General features: G+C 53.9%; 1 protein-coding gene across 13 annotated transcripts in view; it reads right to left on the bottom strand.

Annotated features, from left to right (window-relative positions):
- DAB2IP (DAB2 interacting protein) overlaps positions 1-20,964 on the bottom strand; it is a 179,413-nt gene that overhangs the window by 17,719 nt on the left and 140,730 nt on the right. For all 13 annotated transcript variants that reach the window (XR_011338877.1, XM_069873518.1, XM_069873524.1 and 10 more), the window contains 5 exons: positions 18,228-18,326; positions 15,526-16,080; positions 6,367-6,511; positions 4,197-4,341; positions 147-383 (listed from right to left, as the gene is read on the bottom strand). Coding sequence is in view for 12 of the 13 variants with exons in the window: in XM_069873518.1 (XP_069729619.1) it covers positions 147-383; positions 4,197-4,341; positions 6,367-6,511; positions 15,526-16,080; positions 18,228-18,326 (1,181 nt within the window). In the remaining variant the exon portion in view is untranslated. The remainder of the gene's footprint in view (positions 1-146; positions 384-4,196; positions 4,342-6,366; positions 6,512-15,525; positions 16,081-18,227; positions 18,327-20,964) is intronic.

The following is a 20,964-nucleotide window of genomic DNA, read 5'->3' as shown; positions in this document are numbered from 1 at the left end:
AAGCCAGTAGGAAACAAACAGGCCCTTTCTGTCAAGGAGAGGAGCGGCCAGCGTGGGGCTCCTGGTGCCAGAGGCTCTGCCTGCACTCCCAGATCTTCCTTCCCCTCTCCAGCCCTGCCCCGTCCCTCTCCCGCGTCACGACTTACTTGGCGAAGTTGGCGAGGTTCTGGGTGACCTTGGCAATGAGGGTCAAAGTGCGCGCAGTGCGGTCGTCCGGGTACTCCTGCAGGAGGCTGAAGAGGGACGGGGACATGATGGCCGGGCACAGGAACCGGAGGAACAAGGAGGCGCTGATCAGGCGCTCGCTGATGTCCGGGCGGCCTCGGTTGCTGCATTCTTGTCTCCATGAGGCAAAAACTTCTTTGAGCTCCCTTGGGAAGACGCTGCAAGGACAGAAGGACGCAGAGAGACAGCAAGTTCAAGGCCAGGGAGTTCAAACTGCCACACAGCAGCGATTGAGCATGGTGTTCAGTTTTGGGCCCCTCAGTACAAGAAGGATGTGCGCAAGGCTGGAGTGCGCACAGACACGGGCAACTGAGCTGGGAAGGGCTGGAGCCCAGGGGCTCTGGGAGCAGCTGAGGGACCTGGGACTATTTAACCTTGAGAAAAGGAGCTGAGGGCTTTTCCAACCTTAATGATTCCGCGGGGCACGACAGCCAGACCCGTGCAGCGGCACAGCCCTCCCACCCTGATCCACAGCAGCACGGCTACCACACCAGTCACAGGCTCTTGGCTTGTTTGGTTTGTTTTTTTCTTTTGCAGGGTGTCCATCAGGAGACTCAAACCACGCAGGAAAAGCAAAACCACTCCATAAAGTCATGACAGAAGCAGCTTTCATCAAACTGATGTTCCTGCTGGGTGCCAACCCCCCAGACAATTGGGAAGGCAGAGGTACAAAACAAACTGGGCAAGGAGCCCATCACCAGGCAGCCGGCTGTGCCCCGAGGCACTCTGAACCAGGGGGAGCTCAGCCACCACAGCGGAGAGTGAAAGAAATACAGCCCAGTGGGACCCCCTCGGCTGGAACGGGGTCACCAGCACAGCCAAGACTTGGAGGGAGGGCTCTGCACCCTTTGCCACCCCTGTCAAGCACCTGGATCACATCCGCTGCGACTGGCACTAAAGCACATCCCCACCGGGGTCACTCCAGCCTTGTAACTGCGCAGAGCTCAGCCTGGCTGCCCTGGATCCCAGAACTCCCTGGGTGTAGCAGCCACTCGCCGCAGCCCTTATCGCCGGAGAACCTGCTGCCTGTTTGGCTCCGCACTCCCCAGTTCCCTGCTCCCACCTCATCCTGTTCCCAGCATGTGGTGTTTATTCAGCTGGACGCTCCCACCCCTGGGAGCTGCCGGGCAATGGGTCCCACGGTGCTGCCGACGGTCCCCGATCCCCAGCTCCACACCCACCAGCAGCCACAACCAGAGCCGTTTACCAGCAGAACTGGATGGTACAAACACAGGCTGGAGAGGGGCCAGGCTCCATTTCAGGCCATAGCTCTCCTTCCCCAAGAGCTGTTCCAGAGGACGCTTCCCAGCGTTGCTGCACGGACTGGATGGGAGAAGCAACGCAACGTCAGCTCACCTCTCCCTGCCTGCCCCGTGCTCTGGGATGGACCATCCTGTGGCTGAACCTCACACGAGTTGGGGGAAAGGGAAAACCACGGGAGCTGTGTGGCCAGAGACACCATCCGCTGCCCAGCAGCAGCAAGAACCAGGCGGGATGTGGTGAAAAGGAGAGCGTGCAAAGAATCCGCCCAGGACTGTGTCCCCCCAGTCTGTGCGCACGCCGCCGTGCTCTTCCCACCCTGGCAGCCCACGCAGACAGCACGGCTGCATTTGGAGGGGCCTGTCACCGTGCTCCTGGTTTCCAGGAGGTTTCTCTCCATGGTGATGCTGTGGGAAAGTGCTCAGCAAACGCTGCCATCATGTTCAGCTTCTGCTCCGTGTTGGCCTCCTGCTTCCACGCTCACGAGCTCTTACCCTGCGCTTTATAAATAACATTAGCCAACATCCGCCGGATAAATTCTCCTCTGTCTTTGGCTTGATCCACACAATTGGACAAAACCCTTTTACTTCATGGTATTTGCTCAGGAACAGGAGAATCCTTTAAGCAATTTAAGGCTTGAATGATCAGGACAGGTTGTAGAGTGACTGGAAAGTAAACCCCTGGAAATGGATCCGCCGGCTGCATCCAGCCCGCGAGCGCTGCTCACGATCGCAGGCCGCGAGACCATAGAAGTTTAATTGTGTAGCAGCGGATGGAATTCAGTTACCCAGCTTTATGTGACAAACGGGCCCGTAATTCATTACCCAACTTTCCAGTAACGAGCTTCCACATGCTGAAATTCTGCTTACACCGAAACTTTCCAGATGTCCAAATTATGTCATAATTATAACAATTTTCAGTTATTGTGAACCTCTTTCCTCTCTCCAGCTCTCCAGCAGATGAGCAGCACGCTCTGGCACTCCACTCAGAGCAGGATCCTTAGCTGGCGGATGCCTTAGCCAATTCCAAACACCCATCAGCCCCACTGATCCCCAAGAACTCTTGAGTACAAAGAACCGAGGGGAACTGCTCAGAGCTGTGGCTCAGTGGCCCTCACATCCCTTGGAAAGTCAGGACAGGAGGAACAAACTTCCCGTGCATTCCTGACTCTCCTTAGGTCACTTTTCAAGCCTATTTTTAGACTGACCTTTTAGTGCTGCTCTGGGTATTTTTAGGAAGACATTAATTCACAGAATTACAGTCCAGTGCTGACTAAAGGCAGCAAATTCCTCCTGGGAGAGCGGTTAGCGCCGTTCCTGAGTCAGAGCCGTTAATTAGCTCAGGATAAGGTGCAGGATACCTGTAAAGAAACCTGCCCTTTGCTTTTTTGTGGTAGATAAGGGGAGTCTAAGGGAGCTTCTCACTGCACGTTCTCTCCTTCAGCCGTATCTGGACAAGCAATCCCTGCCCTGGGCTCGCAGCGGGGCACACTGGGAGTTTATGTACAATGAGTTTTCAGACCTCAACACAACAGCTGGAATTGGAGAGAAAATGAGAAATCCTTACTATCAGAGCCTCCTTTCCTCCAATATTATCCTTAGTCATGTTTTGCAATGCCAGGGTTGCTCCTAAATGCATTAATAAAAACCGAGCCCAGGCTTTTCAGCAGGAAGACTGGCAATCCTGCAGTAAGACAACAACAATCCCTCTTGAGCCTCTGGGTACCCTAGCAGGAAGCAGAAAGAAATATTTTTACTTCTCCCGACAGAGTCACAAGTGTGTTTTTTTCCCCCTTTCAGGTCATCTTTGCAGCAGGATCTGAACCAGAGCCACGGGCTCCTGGCTCCTCATCCCCCAAGAGCACAGCCCTGCCTGACAGCCACTACCGCAACACAACTTCCTTACTCCAGACAATTTGGCAGATTCAGGCCTGTCCCAACCAGTTGCAAGGGAAAAAACAACTCGGAAATGCCTCAACTGCTCACCAGGCCTGGGGCCAAGGAGGCCATGGGCTCCCCATCTCCGCCTCGGCACGCACCCGGGGCTGGGAGAGAGAGGGGTTAACGCAGAGGAATGCGGGGTGCTGAGCCAACAGCTCCTCCAGCGCTGCACCCAGCACAGCTGCCCACAAAAAAGCTCCCGGCTCCTCGCAAGCAGGAGGAGCACCCGACTGCTGCCGCAGAGGGGAGTTCAAAGCAGACAGGAGTTCAAGTCGTCACCCTGTGCCCGGGGAGGCAGGCGAGTCTGTCAGCCTGACCGGCCGTGTCATTACGTGGGCGGGGATCCAAGCCCAGCATCCTTGCCCTTCATTCCAGACTTCCATGTACACCTGGCACCGAATCCCTCTCTGCGCTGGTCACACTGGCAAAGGCATTTTGTGTTTCCCTGACTCCCCTGCCCTGGCCCCATGTCTGGGCGCCAGTTCCCCCTCAGCACCCCCTGAGAACAAGCGTGATGGGGAATCCGTGAGGCTGCTGCACCTCCAGAGCGGATACTGCAAGTGCCAGCTGAGCGGGAGCTGCTGCCTCACCCCCTGCCCATCCCAACCCTGCTCCTGAGGACCAGTTGAAACCCTGATGGACACATCGGGATGCGCTCAGGGCCATGCAGAGCTCGCTCCAAAGCTTTCTGAGCAGCTGTCCCTGGCCAGCCCACTGCCACCACTGTCCCCTGCAGCCGCAGTGCCTTGAGTGAGCTCACAGGATACTGACCAGTAGGAGTTGATTATTTTGCAGAAGGCCAGCTCGCAGCACATTTTCAGGTTGCTCTGATGTTCAGGAAGGTCTGAGGATGAACACTTACTGGGATCCACCTCACAATTTTCATCCGATTCATACAGCGCCTTGATAAATTCTCCTGCAAAACAGAGAGCGGGTGATGGGTTTTGGACATGAGAGACGCAGCTTTCATTTAAGACTGTTCATAAGCCCCAGTGTTTGAGCAGCTACCCCACGCTCTGTGAGGTGGGCTGGGCTGAAGAGGGGGGCGGCGGTGGCTCTCAGGGCAGGCTGTGCCCTAGCTCTCAGCATCTCGGAGCCGAGCCAGGCGCAGCCGTGCAAGACGCTCCCTCAGGTAGGAGCTCAGGTAGGAAGGATGCTGGCAAGTTCTGTAATTATTTGTAGGCTGGCCTGCAACTGCAGCCTGCGCCCTGGCACCCAGCGTGATTCACAGGAGAAAGAAGTAATTAAAGGAAAGAAACAATTTACTTGGTTTATTTTGAACTCGACATCAAACAAAATTAAATTGAAACATTTCTCAGCGTTTCCCTGTGCTCCTGCTCGCTGCCTGGCTGCTCCTCGGCCCCGTGGCCACTCACGCCGTGGGCCTGCTCTGCCAGCCCCTCATTCCCATGTCGTCCTTCTACCAGAGGGTGGATTTAGACTGGATACAATAGATTTTTTTTTTCCCTAAGCATGGTGAATCACTGGCCCAGGTTGCCCAAGGAGGTGATGGAGCGTCCATCCCTGGAAACATTCAAGGACAGTTTGGATGAGGCTCTGAGTAACCTGATCTGGTTAAAGATGTCCCTGCTCCTTCAAGGGGGTTCGATTGGATGGGCTACAAAGGTCCTTTCCAATCCAAAACATTCCAAGATTCTGTGATGTCTAATTCTTGACTGTCTTGGATTTTCCCATCTGCTTGCTTTTTGCCCACTCCAGCCTGCATTCCTCCCCTATTGCCAAAACAGATTTTAATTATGTATTGGAGAGCCTCTCCAACGAATTCTCAGCTCTGGAGCAGCTCTGCTCGCCTGCAGGTGATGCCTGCTGCTATTATCCAGCCCCGTGACTTGCCTGTGCTCGTGGTTTAAAGCGAAGCACTAGGCTGTGTTGTGTTTCTTTGCGACGCACGGATGAATCGTTTCACTGATAAATGGTCTACACCGAACCAGCACCCCGAACAGCCTGCAAGATCCACTGGCTCCTCCAATACGAGATGGAGCTGGCTCAGCAGTGTCTACACTGAGCTCTAAAAGGGGAATATTTCAGAATTCTCTGCCTTCGTTAATCTCCTGGCTTTTTAGAAATGTCATGAGCTAATCTGCTTACAGCCTTGCCCTCAACCAGAAAGCATTAAAGGCAGAAAGAAATAATATTCATTTGCCTGTTCTTGTGGGCTCTACCTTGGTTTGACCGAATTTACTCAACGATCTCCCCCTTCCTCAGCATTGTCATTGTTATTATTATCTTAATAAACTACTTGCAGGACTTTGTTCCTGGCTAAAATTACACAAATCCGTTAGTAGGAACCCATGCTGAAAAATTAACAGCTCAATAGAGCCTCCGCTCATCTGAGTGCTTGGATCCTGCCACCCTTGGCTGAGGTGCAGGCAGCGCTTCAAAGGCAGCCTCTTCGCAGGCTCTCCCGGTCCTCGCGCTCTGCTGGCTGCACACAGCAGCTCAGCAAACCCTTCCTGACCTGCCCAGAAGCACAAGCTCCAATTATTTTCATTTGCATCCAGAGAAATATTTTGGGAGCCAGAAACACAGCTTAAAAAGAAAACCCACCAGGAGAGATCCCAGTGCGATCTCCGGCACTGGGAGATCTCAGCGGACTCGCCAGGCTGCGAGGGGTGTGTGAGCAGGGGGAGGATGCAATCAGCCTCCCCAACACGGCCAGTACCAGACAGAGGACTTGGCAGGCAGCACAGTGCCATCAAACATCGATTTGTTATCTCCTCTGAAAGCACATTACAGCACTAACTCAGGGGTGACCTTCACCTGGGAGCACAGAGCCGCACCCACACTCACACCCTGCTGCCAGAGGGCCCAGCAGGTAAAAGCCGGTGCCTCCTGTGGCCAGCAGGGCTCAGCTGATGGTCCCCACCACGCAGGGCATCCTGCAGCTCAGAGAAGGACCTTGCCAACGCTCTGTACGTACCTAAGGCATCTTGCAAGTATTTCTGCCCCACCAGCTTCAGATATTCTTCGATTGCTTTGGTGGCCAGTGTGTTCTCCCTGAAAATGAGATGCTCATTCTCACCACAGCGATCAACTTCAGACATCATCAGGTCAGTCAAGAAATCCTGGAAAGCAAAGCCCATGGTGGGTCACCACACACTGACACGCGCTTCGTTCAGCAGAGCAGGGGCCTCCCCATCTCCAGAGAGGTCTCACCTTGGGAGGAGAGGGAGTGGAGGTGCTGCAGTGATTCTCTGCATGCACCCTGTGTTACTACCAGCCCAGCTTTTCTCCTCATGGAGATGAGAGGAGAAATGAATCTCTGGAGAGTCACAACCTTTGCACCCCCAAAATCTACTCCTTCCAGGCTGCAATGCATCCACCCCTCCCAACAGTGCCAGTTTAGCTAGGAGGCGTCACTTCCAACCCAAACCATTCCACAATTCCATAATTCTACAATTTGCATCATGTTCTGTAGGTAAAAATGTTTTTCTCCACCGTTAAACTGAGTGTGCTTTGTGTCTGCCCTGGACACAGAACACTGAGACACGATGAGCCGTGTCCCACAGTTAACGGCTGTGAACCAAGCCTGTGATATGCATTAAAGTGCTCAAATGTGACAGGATGAGGGGGAAAGGTTCTCAGCTGAAAGAGGGGAGATGGAGATTTGAGGAATAAATGTTTTCCTGTGAGGGTGGGGAGGCCCTGGCCCAGGTTGCCCAGAGCAGGGGTGGCTGCCCCATCCCTGGAGGGGTTCAAGGCCAGGCTGGATGGGGCTTGGAGCCCCTGATCCCGTGGGAGGTGTCCCTGCCCAGGGCAGGGGGTGGGGCTGGGTGGGCTTTGAGGTCCCTTCCACTCAAACCATTCCATGGTTCTGTGACTCACAGACACAATCAGTATTGCTGCAGCACACATTTGGGGCACATTTTTGGTCTGATGTGCACACAATCGAACTTGATGGGATTTTATAACCCTCTTTGCTGCACACTGGCAGCTGCCCCATACACCAGTCTGAGCTGTGGAACTGCAAACTCCAACACAGAAACAGTGCTTCAGACCCGAGCCCTGGGCCAGCTTCAGCAGCAGCAGTAACTGCTCGGAGAGGGTCACGTAGCTCCCCGCGCATTCTGCTGAAAATCCACTGCGCGGTGTCACATTCAGTGTGCCGTAGCCAGCGTTAATGCAGGGAAAATGCCATGCGGTTTTTAATGCTGATACGCATTCAGCTTCTGTTCTCTGCACTGCGAACGGGAAACGCAGCCCTGGGCCCCTGCCCAGCTTCTGGCTGCACCGGGGCTCGCAGGGATGACCTCCCCCCTCCCAGCACCACTGCCCTGGATCCCCGCGACAAAGGGAGACAGGGTGCTGGCACCACGGAAATCCCTGGCGTGAAACCTCGTACGCTTCCCCATGCAGGAGGGAGAGCAACGCTGACAGACAAAAGCACCGCTACAACCAAGGGCACCTTTTTAAACTGCCTTCCTCTCGAACAGAATCATCTGCTCAGTAATAACCTTTCACTGAGAAACTCTCCTTCATTTGTCATGACTGCACCAGCTGGATCCCGCAGCACATCTACCCGGCACCAGCTCCATCCCGCAGCACCTCCATCCCACACCAGCTCCATCCCGCTCCTGGCAGGGCCAGCAGGAGCACCCAGAGCTGCTGTGCAGGACCCAGGTCCTCTCCTCACTATCCCCACACCAAGCGCAGCTCCCAGGACCCCTCACAACTGGGAAAGAGGAGAGACTCTGGTCCCATCCCTGCAGCAACTCATCGCGACATTTGCGAGGCACTTAGCTCTGTTCCATTTTTCATATGGATGCCTCTGCATTGGAATTTTAATCACGGTTCAACAACAGCTCCACCTGAACCCAAAGGACTCCAGTCATTCAATCCACAGCCCCCTCGCTACTGTGCTTCAGAGAAAAGGACGTCCCTTCCATTATGTCTTTAGCCAGAAGATCCCCTTCCTCGGACCCCGCTACGCCTGCAATGCTCCAGCAGCTGCAGAGGCAAAAATCCCTCCTGGGAGCAAAGCATACGCCTCCCCGCCCTGTTTTCTCTCTTTTTGCCCCTTTTATCAGCCGAGCTGGAAGGAAACTTTAAACGCCTGCGCGCATCCCACTAGCTGCTCTCTGGTAACTCCATCACCTTTATCTTCCCGGGCTCTCCCGGGGTACGTCTCAATTCCAAGCCACAGCTCAGGATGACACAAGGTGCTGATTCTTAATTAGCAGCCGCTGACCTTGGCTTTGCTTGATTCTCTTTCCTGTCACTTTCCCAACATACTAATTATCTCAGGAACACCGAGCTCTACTGCTTCTCTTCGCCAAGTGTCTGCTTTTCCCCTCTCTTGCCGACCGAGGACTGGCTGCCGAGGACGCGGAGCCAAGCTGGACACAGAACCCAGCTGTGAGCCAGGGCACAAACCCAGGGGCCAAGTTCTAGCCAGCAACAGTGTGAATTTTGATGGTTTTAGCTAGAAATCAGAAATCACTAGAATTTAAAATGAGGCAAAATTCCAGTGTGGGACTCAACACAAAGCCAGAAAAGATCTCCCTGGAGCCTCTGCTGCAGTCGCTCTTCCCTACGGAGCTCCTGCAGCTTGACCCCTGGTCTCCCAAGCGAAAGGAAAGCTGCAGAAATCCCAAAGAGCTCTGCCGCGGCTCAGCTCCCAAAGTCAGGCTGTAAGGGGGCCGAATGCAGGCTCCTGACGGCCGAGGGGATGGAGGCGAGAGCCTGGATACACAGCAGCGTCCCCCGGCCAGGGCTCCTCACCATCCCCAGCAGGTCTGGCCTCCCTGGGCAGCAGAAGGCACCTCACCGGGCTGTGCAAACCGTCCCGTGGATGTATAAGGGATCAAAATACCCGCAGCAGCATCCTTGAGCCAGCTCCTCGGCAGCCCAGCGTGGCTCGGGACAGGAGCGGGGTCCGTGGGCCAGTTCCCACGGCATCCTGCGAGTCGTGTCCCAGGGCCACCTTCCAGAGCGGCCTTCCCGCCGCAGAGAAACGCCACCTCGGCTCTGGATCACGCGTCTGGTATCTCTGCCTGGAGTGCGCCAGCAGCCAGCGCTCGGAAGACACAAATGGAATGCAAATACTTGTCAAATCCCTCCGGGGGCCCCACTCACCCACATACAAGGCTCTGAATAAAATGCAATAACTAAAGCCAATAAACCTCCCTGTTTCTGAGCAGCAGAGATCAGCAGGGGGGTGTTTTTAGTTAGAGCCCCCGGCAATGGAAGAAAAGAAGATGCTCTATTTCATTACATCGGAGCTGAGAGGGGAAGGGAAAGGTCTACGGCACAAATGAAGGGCTGTGGCACCATTCTTCAGACTTGCTCCCGTGTTTATTCTAAGGATATTTGCTTCCGACTGGACAGAGCCAAACCCGCGCGACTTCAGTCCCTGCATCTATGCTGATAAAGAAAGCAAGTCAAAAAGAGGCAAATTCAGAGCAAGGCTGTGCTGGCTTCACCACTTTGTGGTTAAACCAAACACGAGCCCACAGCAGCGTGTGCCATTCTAACACAGCTCCACTGGCCCTCTAGGAAACACCGCAGCCATTCTGGACTCCTGATGAAATAAGTCACTTCGCAGCAGGGCTGCTTCACACTACCGGGGCAAATCCCCCGAACCTTTGCCTGGGGAAGGAGAGTAGGGACAGGGGTGATGATGTCCTGGAAATGAGGACGCTGCAGCCCTGTGCCACTCGGTGTGCGGTCCCTGCCCTGGGGGTGGCCGGGGTTTGAAAAGGCTCATTGAAAAGTCAAGTCCATGGAGGGAAAACCCAAAACCCGCTCAAGGAAACAATCCTGCTCTGCCCGCGTCAATAGGACCATGGAAGCAGACTAATTGCACTGCTCAAACACAAAAAAGGGGGAAGAAAAGCTTATTTTCAAGGCACAAAGCTGGAGCAGAGCAGATGGCTGGGCCACGCGTTTCATCACCAGCCGACAGCCCTGCCCGGAGCACCCGCGACCCTCGGCCCCGCACACCCCACGGGCTGGGGGCCGAGCACCCCACAGCGCTTGGAACAGGCAGGGCTCGTGCATGTCAGTGCCAGGAAAGCCCACCCCACGCTCCCGAGGGTCCGTCCGCACCAAGCATCCCTGTTCTGAAGGGGTTCAAGGTCTCTGTGCCTGAGCTGTCACTGGACAACGTCCCCTCCTGCAGCTCCCAAGCCCAGGAGGCACCAAGACGGAGCCATGGGGACAACAGGAGCATTTCCAGAGACAAACCCAACCAGCGATGCGAGTTCTGCAGGATGCATCCTGCCCACGCCCAGGAAGGATGCTGCATCTCGCCACCCCAGGGATGCTCCATCCCCAGCACCGCTGGAGGACGCGGAGTGTCACCAAGCTGATGAGACCCACAGCCCCACAGACGCCACGGGGTCACGCAGCGCTCCAGGCGGGAGCCGATCGCTCCCGGCATCGGAACTGACTGACAGGCAGATTGACTTTGAAATAAAAAGGTTCTCCACATCACAAGCCTGATTAATAGGATTGACTTAACCTTAAGAGGATTGAATTGATAAAGGTAATGAGATTACTGCTCATTTCAAAGCCCGGCCCAGGGTCCGGCTGGGCTTTCCTGCAAAGCCCAGAGGGTTGGTCGGGCTGCAGGTGACGGGGGTCGGGACACACCGGGGTCGGTGCTGCGGCAGCAGGGAACGCGGCACTCAGGGTGCCGAGCCACACAGTGAGCACTGGGGATCCTGGGCAGATGGTGTGAGAGCAAAGACCCCAACTGCCAGGCCTCAGCTTGTCCCCAGCACGTGGTTCCTTGGAGGATCCACACTTCTCTGCCAGGACACACAGCGACATTCCCTCCTTTGAGCACTGGAGCTCATCCACTGTCTAATTCTCCTTGCGAAAAGGAGGTGCAGGGGCAATGTGAGGGTTGACACAAAGGCATCTGTGGCCACCACCTTGCTCCCAGCAGTAAGAAAACCTACACAGGGATACAACCCAAACACCCCAGGCAAGCACTGCCTCTCCCTAGGAGGGGAGAGGGGTCACATCCCACACAAGAACCTTAGAAACCGCATGCTAACCCGAGCCAGAACACTGATCCAAGCCACCGCCACCCACCGGCTGCTCCATCCTCCCAGCCAATCTGGCTGTTGTGTTCAGGGAGGGGGGGGAAAACACCGAGAATGCTCATAAAACTGATTAAAAGCCTTATTAGCTCAACTATGGCTGCTGTAAAATATTATCAGGGAGATAAACTCTTTGTGGGGGAAATGATAGGGCTGCTGCCAGTGTCATCTACAGCTGAATGCGCACAGCATCCTTGTTCCTGTGTCCACAGCCCTTCCAGTGCAGTTAAGGGTCCAACCAAGCCACCAGCCTCCAAGTCCAGCAGCTTCCTGGGCCGTGCTGCTCACCCTCTGGTCCCCTCCCCGTGCCAAGCAGTCCCTGTCAGGCAGGCCCGCGTGGTACCTGCTGGTGCTGCACACACACTGGCCCTGCCAGCAAAGCCCCAACCACATGGCAGAGGTGATTCTCCCCTTCTGCTGCACCCTGGTGAGACCTCACCTGCAGTCCAGCTCTGGAGACCTCAGCACAGGGAGGACATGGATGTGTTGGAGTGGCTCCAGAAGAGGCCAAGAAGATGATCCGAGGGCTGGAGCACCTCCCATACGAGGACAGGCTGAGAGAGTCAGGGTTCAGCCTGAAGACAAGAGGCCTCTTGGGAGACCTTAGAGCAACCTTCAAGTACTTGAGGGGGCTCCAGGAAAGCTGGGGAGGGACTCTTTGATCAGGGCGTGCAGGGATAGGATGAGGGGAAACTGTTTTCAGCTGAAAGAGGGGAGATTGAGATGAGATCTTGGGAAGAAATGTTGTTCTCTGAGGGCAGGGAGGCCCTGGCCCAGGTTGCCCAGGGAAGCCGTGGCTGCCCCAGCCCTGGAGGTGTTCAAGGCCAGGTTGGATGGGGCTTGGAGCCCCTGATCCAGCAGGAAGGGGTGGATCTGGATGGGCTTTGAGGTCCCTTCCAACGCAAACTATTCCATGACTCTGTGGAAGACCCCACACTGCTGAGGATGGGAACGCGAGGAGGTTCCTGTAGGCTTGCACGGAGGGAGTAAATACATCTGCTTCAGTGGAGCCAATCCTTGCAGCACAAACAGGGACACATGTTTATTCTTCTCTCCACTCACAACACCATAAATATTTATTTCCAGTGAGCAGCTGGTTAGTTAGCACTTTGTCTAATGCTGGGTCTGATCTACCAACCATTTATACAGAGTTTTTTGATATATTTATGGTCATGAACCGATCTCCAGAAGCTGTAAGAGAGCCCTGAGACAAACCTAGCGTGGGAAAAATTCTGGAAACATCACAAGTCACAGAGTCTCACCTTGGGTCTCTCCTATTGCCAGGAGGGCAGCATCAGCCCTCTTCTTTCTGTGGGGCTGCACAGGGACACTGGGGGGCCAGCTGCACACCCAGCATCATCTCCACAGGGACCTCTCCCACCCAGCATCATCTCCATAGCTCCACAACCACCTCTCCTGTGCGAGGACTCCAGCAGCACAGCTCGGGGTGGACACGTACGCAGCCGGCCGTGCCTCATTAAGGGATTACACCATATTTACAGCGCATCACTACAGGAAAACAGGGCCCAAAACAGCGCAAGAGCAATTAGCAGCTAACGAGTCTTCATAGATAATCTACCGAGCACTTGTTTCTCACTACAAGCTGTAATTGCTGCTTTGGCGCAGCGACAGCAGCCAGGATCCACAACCCCCCTATAGCAGCAAAATAAATTGGTGGTTGTGATCACCAAGGCTGCGTTCGCAGGGCAGCGGAGAGCCCTGGGGAGGCCGTTGGCAACACCCTCAGTGAGGAACAAGGATGGGGAACCCACCTCCAGCCCAGACAGGCTCCCTGACAGGCCAGGGAGCGGGGTGCTCATTCCCATCAGACAGGGCCAAGATTCTCATCCAAAGCCCACGGACCCGGGGATTCGGCCCCACTTCCCACCACCCCAAGCCTGATCCTGCAGCAACACCAGCTGCCCTGGCACCATCTGTGTCTGCTGGGCTCCTGTTCTCCTCCTCCCTGGCTCTGAACCCCATTTCAAACCCCACGGTGCCTGACTTCATGCCGTGGGTGTTTGATCCTCCTGCTCCATGCCGGGAGTGTTTTATCTTCCAGACGCTGGGTGCTGGGTGAGTCTGGGTTGCAGGAGCTGTGTCTTCAGCATCAAAACCAGCAGTTCAGAGCCAGACCTGCCTGCAGGCGCATGCCTTTCCCATCACACACAAACACCTACACAACCACCTCACCCACAAACAAAAGAAAAATCACATAAACTGCTTCTCCTGCAGCCTGGCTGGGAAGGAAAAGGGAGAGGCTGTTGTTTCTGTGTTGAAACTCCAGGGAGGTGCTCAGAGCCCTGCTCGGGGACAGCAAGGCAAAGCTAGGGGACAGCAGGCAGCGTGGCAATCAGGCTTTTTTAAAAGCTTGGACTCATCCTGCCCTGTCCTTCTCCCTGGAGTGGGCTGAAAGGGGCTGCCCCGCAGAGAGCAGGGATCACAGCACCAGCACAGCCTCCTCGTGCAGACCAGGACCAGCCTGACGCCTCCTGCAGCCGCGTCCCCTTGCTGGGTCATAGAAACACGGAATGGTTTGGGTCAGAAGGGACCTCAAAACCCTTCCAGTTCCACCCCCTGCCATAAGCAGGGACATCACCAACTGGGTTGGGTTGCTCCAAGACCCATCCAGCCTGGCCTTGAACGCCTCCAGGGATGGGGCATCCCTGAGGTCGTGGTGCTGAGCCCCAGGGGAGGTTTCCTGAGCTGTGCATCCTTGTCACCCAAGCTGGGGTGAGGGGGTGTTTTCCTCTCCCATTCACTGCTTTTTGACCTCATTGCTGCTTTTCCCTTTCTCTGCATGTCCAACCCCTCTAACTAAGGGAGCGCTGCCCGGTTCCCATGCTCCAATAACTCCTGTTGCTCTGACAGCTCCCTAAACCCTGTGCTAATGCTGATGGCAGATGACAGGCAGGGAAAGCAGAAGCTCCATTTTAGGGGGAAATTCATCAAGCCTGTTTACTGTTGGCTGTATCCCCCATGCAGAGCCTCTGGGATCTCGAGCGCTGATGCAGACGCACGCCTAGAAACACGCCTGCTCTCTCTGGAACCTCTCCAGTACCGGCAAGAGGAGGGAACAGGCAGCAACAACAGCTCTCAGCTACACTTGCACATGATTTGTGGTGACCGGGATCAGGGTGATACTTGGGAGCCGTTTGCACCAGCACCACGTAAGCCGTGCACAGGGTGGTTCATGGCACTTCTATTCCAAGATGAGCCCTGGCACCAGCGCTGTCAGATCCGCACTGAAGGGCTGTGCCCAGAAACCACGCTGACCGTGCTGGAGCCTCCGCACAAGAAGCGAGAATGGGGCCTCCTTTGATGCTCTCCTTGTGCAATCACAGACCATTCTCTCACAAATATCCTCAGTTCCAGCTGAGAGCAACACAGCCAAGGGGACCAGGACCACAGCCCATGCTGGTGCTCCTGGGGTCCCACACTGCTGCTGGGGATCAGGAAGGCTTTAACAGAGCTATTTTCCCTGCCTCTGCAACAGCAGGCCCACGGCCTCGCAATCCTCTCAGCGAGCTTTGCTTGCCCTGAACTAAATCAGGAGGCCAAGCCACCTCTCTGTTCGACAGATGGCGGTTAAATCCAATCCACAGCCCCTGCTGCTGTCCCAGGCAGCACTAGCGGCTGCAGAGGAAGCAGAGCCTTGTGATTCCCCATAGGTGAGGAGCTCACATCTCCTCAGAGCTTGGAAAGCTTTGGAAATCTTGCTCTTCCCCAGCTTCTCTCTGCAGAGTTCAGGGAGGTGTTAACAGAGATAGCCACTGCTGCCTTAACTCTGCCATGGCCCCCGCACCTCCAGAAGGAGAGAAAAATGACTCGGCTGGTGTCTCATCCTCCCACCGACCTCTCTGCTAATTAAACAGTTAGCACTGCATACAGTATCACCTTGATAGTAATTAAAAGCAAAATTAAGGCGTATTAATGACGGCCAGCCCTGTAGCCCAACCCACACGCGATTTCCAGCACCTGAGCCCAGCAGCAGGTCTCCGGTGGGATGAAGGGATGCCGCCGCGGCTTACCTTGGCCTTGCCTGTGCTCTGCAGGATGTGCACCAGCGCCGACGCCATCTCCTCTTTGTTCTTCACGCTCAGCGAGGGCTCCAGCACCGAGCACAGCACCATGTAGTTGTTGGTGATGTACTCAGCGAACTCTTTGTACATCTCCATGGGAAGAATGCTCATGCTCTGGTAGCGCGACTTGATGCGGATCATGGGCCCCGGGGATTTGCCCTTCCCGGGGTTGGGGCTGACCACCGGGTACCACTTCTCCACAAACTGCCGGCCTGTGACAGAGCTGATGGGGATGTTCACTTGCCCAATGAAATTGGTCTTGTCCTTCTTCTTCTTCTTGTCAGTCTCTTTGTATAAGTGCACCGTAATGTTTTTGAGCGATGGGAGGTTATTAAATTCAAAGTGCTCCCCCCAAAACACGTTATCAGTTTTCAATTTACAGGTAGTTCGTGCATAAAGAACGTCATCCAGGCATAATTCACACAAGTACTTTTTCTTGGCTGGCAGGTCCTTGGCTTCGATAATCCATAACTTTAACATATTCTCGACCCTTCTGCTGTTGTCCTGAAAAAAAGGATGTGACGGAAAAAAAAGGTCAACGGAAAACCCACAAAGACAAGCACAACTAGACTGGAGACAGGAGTTAATGATTTCAGATGTGCTAAATGAGCAGAAGCTTAATTACATTTTATTTTAAAGGAAATACTGGCTCTCAGAAATTTACATAATAACACTACTTATGTTAATTTTCTGAGCACCACTGCGCTCCCCATGTCTGTTGGTGCCAATTAATAGAAGGAACAAGGAAGACAAAACCCCTCCAAATCATAAATGTTCCATTTCCCATCCATGGCCACAACGGTCTCAGAAGCAGCCAAAAGAACCTCGCTGATGAGCAATGTCTCTGGCAAAACAGAAGCCGGGTACCAGGTACCTCACAACCACCCCTTTTCCAGTGCCACTACAGCACCGCTGGGCTGGGTCTGTCCTGGAACAGAGCAGCCGCACAGGGAGCTGAGTGCACACCCAGCTGGAACGCAACCACCTCTGGCAGGGCAAGAAGCATTTGCAAACCCTCACAATATTTTAGGGCCAGATTCCAGAGCACCCAACTACAACATCAGGAGGAATTATGGGACGCAGAGCGAGTTCCCCAGGAGAATCGCCACAATCCAGAAAGAGAAAGCTAGCTTGGATAGCTTTTAAACACTAACAAAGCAAAGGATATGGGGATCTTTATGAGCTCCCCAGAGACGCTGACCTCCTGGAAGAACACTCAGGGATGTTTGTTGCAGGAATGACTTGAAAGATAAAGCACTGGCAGCCGAACCACTACTGGTGATCCTGCAGTACCCTGATTTGTTTGGGACTCCCTCCCCGACCCAGCTAGCCATCAGTTCCTGGCCTGTTTTGAGGTGAGGGCACACTTCCAAATCAATTTCCACTGACCACTGTGTCTCAAAGCCCCAGCTATGTGCCCTGCACCATCTCACATTCCCAGGGCTCTGCTCATGGCAAGTGTGACCACTCAAGCCTTAGAATGCTCTTTCAGATCATCACCACCAGGCTGCTTTGCTCTGAAAGCACCAAAGTCACTGAACTCCGCACACAGGAACGCGCTGCTGGAGGCAGGAGTTCACCTCCTCCTCTGCTGCCCCATTCCCATATGAAAGGAAATATTCCCCTGCGCCAAGAACAATAAACTCCGACACAGAAGGCTCCTTTAGTGACCCACCAAGCCTGCACTCAACTTGTAAGCACAGCTCTGTGGTGCTGATACTAGAAATGAATTCACAGGATCCCATCATTTGCATCTTCACCGATGAGCAGAAGATGACTTGTTGACGGAGCTCATCAGCCGTGAAATCCTGCAGCTGATGAGTCCTGATCAGTCCCTGTTAGCCAACTCCAGTGCAGAGTGGGAGAAGCAGCTGCAGGTTTTATTTTAAGACAGACTTAGTGGGCCATAAAACCACATATTGGGTGTCCCTGTGTTTTAGTGAAGAGAAGGATTTGTTTCTGTAGATCCCAAGGGGATGACTATGCTGCCTCAACTGACTGGAGAAGGGAAAGCTACAGCCCCACTGTCACTGCCGAGGACTCGCTGCCACGGGCACGGAGTTTCTCCATCACTAAAGCAGTCACTGCAAGCAATATCAGAGCCAGAGCGACCTGTGAACTCCTTTACAGAATCACAGAACATGATTTGTGCTGGAAGGGACCTTAAAGATCATCCAGTTCCACCCCCCTGCCACGGGCAGGGGCACCTCCCACTGCTTGCTCCAAGCCTCATCCAACCTGGCCTTGAACATCTCCAGGGATGGGGCAGCCACGGCTTCAATGACTTTGGACTATTCAGACTTGCAGCTTTGCTGGCTGCTGCCTGACATCTGTCCCAGAGCTTCTGGGAGGTGAGAAGTCCTGCATGGCAAGGATTATCATCAATAACAGAGCAAGACCGAAGATTCTTCAGGTCTGATCAATTCTTAGCAACGGCTGAAGCAGCGTGTGCTGAGAAAAGAGGGGAAGAAATAATTGGCACTTGCCTGTAAATATAATTGTGGAAGAAAGCAATATGGAAAAAGGCTGACCCACAGTTACACTTACTCACTAAAATGACAATACGTCCCCTGCTGCTCCTACGCGCTGGGCTATAAAATGTAATAACGAGGAGCTGAACTCTAACAGAGGCAATTCCTCAAAGCCACTACCTTATTTGGGTGCACGGCACGCCGCAGGTTTTCCATCCATTTATCTCGCTCTGCTGCAGAACGACACGAGAAGCACTTACTTCCTGATGAAGTCGTCACCTACAGGGAAAGGAACAGGATTATGTCTTGACCAGCACAGTGCAGATCCTGATCTGGGGGAGAGGGGGAGTTGGGAAAGATGCTAGTGGGGCTTATATTCTCTTTTTTAAGTAAAAGAGCTTTATCCAAGCATGAAGCAACAGCCCCCGAGGCAAGTGGAAAAACAGGGCAACTCTGTCTGACACAGAAATAATCATGGAAGCAAATTCCAATTACTTCTCCTCTTCCACACCAGAAAACACCAGATAATGGGCCCCATGCATGTGACACTTTAAACCACCAAGTTCCACAACTGAGAGAGCACAGATCCTTAGATGAACTACAGATAAATTGCAACCACTTGGCGTTCCTCCAGATCCAGCCCGAAGCCGGTGACAGTAACAACCCATTCCATGTTGTCACAACATAAGGCCGGGGAAGGTTGGCTTCATACCTTCCCCATTCATGTCGTGTTGCTTCTGAAGACCATGCTGTGTAGAACCTGGGGCCAAGTACACACAGCACAGTCCTGGCAGCGGTGTGCGCAGCAGCTCCTGGCCCTGCTGGAGGCATTCCAGGGCTCATGGCACCTTCTGCTGACGTGGGGAGAACCAGGCTGGGGCTCCTGGGCGTGGAGATGGTCGGGCAGTGCTGCTGAGCCCTCCTCACACCGTTCCAGCACCCCTCCAAGGGATCTGTCTGCAGGAGCTGTCTGACCTCTCTGGCCATCAGGACTTCACTGCCAGGTTTGGAGCAGCACACTCACAGCAGGGACGTTTCCAGTGCTGCAATGTCCCTAATTCCTTATCACATCCCTGTGACCACATGGAAGCTCCAAGCTCCAACCCTGCTGAGAGACACCAAAGCAGCCACTGCCTGTCAGCCCCAGGGTGATGGGAACCAAACACTCCTTGCTACCTACCACCCCAGGCTTCTCCGGCATCAGTTACTGTGCCAAGGTTTACAAGGCCAATAGTTCTCAGCACCTTCTCACCCACCGTATCCCTCAAGCTGCCACCTCCTCCAAGCCCCACTGGTGAGCGGGCAGACCAGGACTGCGGGACCTAACTCTGCATTTAATGATGCCCAGGAATATTGTTTCTGTACCTCTCTGCCTGCAACCTCATGGACCTGGCTGGTACTTTAAATAACTCCCCTCCCAGCTTCACTTCTGTCCGTCTCAAGCTGCAGAATTACTTGTCAGTGCTTTATCATCCCACGGTTTTTGCGCTTACACCCTGCTCGCTGGGTTATCTGCTTCTGGGAGACACAACCTCCTTTAATTTCCCATATCTTGCAGAAGCCCAACCTGTTCTTACAGCAGACCTGGCACTTGCTCAGATTTGTCATTAGCTGACCTCAACAAGGAGCTGGACACATCCCTTCCTTTGAACACAGGCAGCTCCCAACCAGGACAAAATGCCCAGAGCTCCATCCTGTCTTTAGCCAGCAAAGGCAAGACATTTCCAACCCTTGGCATTCCAGAAGCTCTCTCTTTCAGGAAGACGCTCTTCCCTGTTCTTACACACTTTGATCCTCTTTCCTACAAGACCATATTATCTTCTGAGCACAACTTCTACTTCCAAGAAGATTCCAGCAGTATGGTCTTTTCAGCATCTTTTCACAGGTCACTGTCTTCCCAGCTGCTTTTTCCAGTACAAACCTGGACTGCTCCACCTCCTGCTGCAGGTGCTCCTGTGAAATTCCATCCCTAAACGTTCCTCTGACTATCAAGACTTAAGAGAGAGAAGGGAAAATCCTCCCGCACCAGACATGAAGTCCGTCTGATCTGATGGAACTTGGCTGTATCTACCATGTGGGACCAAAAATGCTAGTTTTCCTCAGATCAGCAATAACATTCCAGCTTTGAGCTCTGACCTAAACATCATATGGCATTACTGATCTTCATGAGATATTAATTATCTTGATAAAGGGAGTATATCGATCTCATCAAGATTTTGGCTATGCTGGAATACTATTAATGTACAGGATAAACTCAATTAATAAAACTCATTAATTTCTCGAATGTTGCTTATCCTTACTCATTATCCGCAGTCTTCGGATGGTGAGCTCTTTCAGATAAAATCTTGTCATTTTAAGAATCACAAAACCATGCAATGGTTTGGGTTGGAAGGGACCTCAAAGCCGATCCAGCCCCACCCCCTGCCATGGGCAGGGACACCTCCCACTGGATCAGGGGCTCCAAGCCCCATCCAACCTGGCCTTGAACCCCTCCAGGGACAGGGCAGCCACCACTGCTCTGGGCAACCTGGGCCAGGGCCTCCCCACCCTCACAGGAAAACATTTATTCCTAAGACCTCATCTAAGAAGGTCTTAGGTCAACCACGGGCTCCTCAAAGCGCACATCAAGGAATCCCACTGAACGCAAGAGCAGATGGTCACTAAGGTATCGAAGCTGCATCCCTCCAAGTGTTCAGAGGGTTTTACATGGAGAAGTTAATGCTTGAGCTGGTAAATCCCCCTGAGCCGAGCTCAGACGGCCAAACCGGTGGTGCCTTGGCCAGCCTCGCGGTGGCTGCTCTGGGTGGCTGGAGGCTCTGCGCATGATGGTGAACGTTTGCTCAGCTGGACTAAATTTAGTGGAGCTAAATTCAGCAACAGTGAATTCTTCCTCAGTCAGGCGAGGGCAGGAGGAGGT

The sequence above is a fragment of the Phaenicophaeus curvirostris genome, chromosome 20, assembly GCF_032191515.1.
Source record: "Phaenicophaeus curvirostris isolate KB17595 chromosome 20, BPBGC_Pcur_1.0, whole genome shotgun sequence".
Lineage (NCBI taxonomy): Eukaryota > Metazoa > Chordata > Aves > Cuculiformes > Cuculidae > Phaenicophaeus > Phaenicophaeus curvirostris.
Note: the sequence above shows the minus strand (reverse complement) of the source record. Positions and strands in the feature narration are given on the sequence as shown.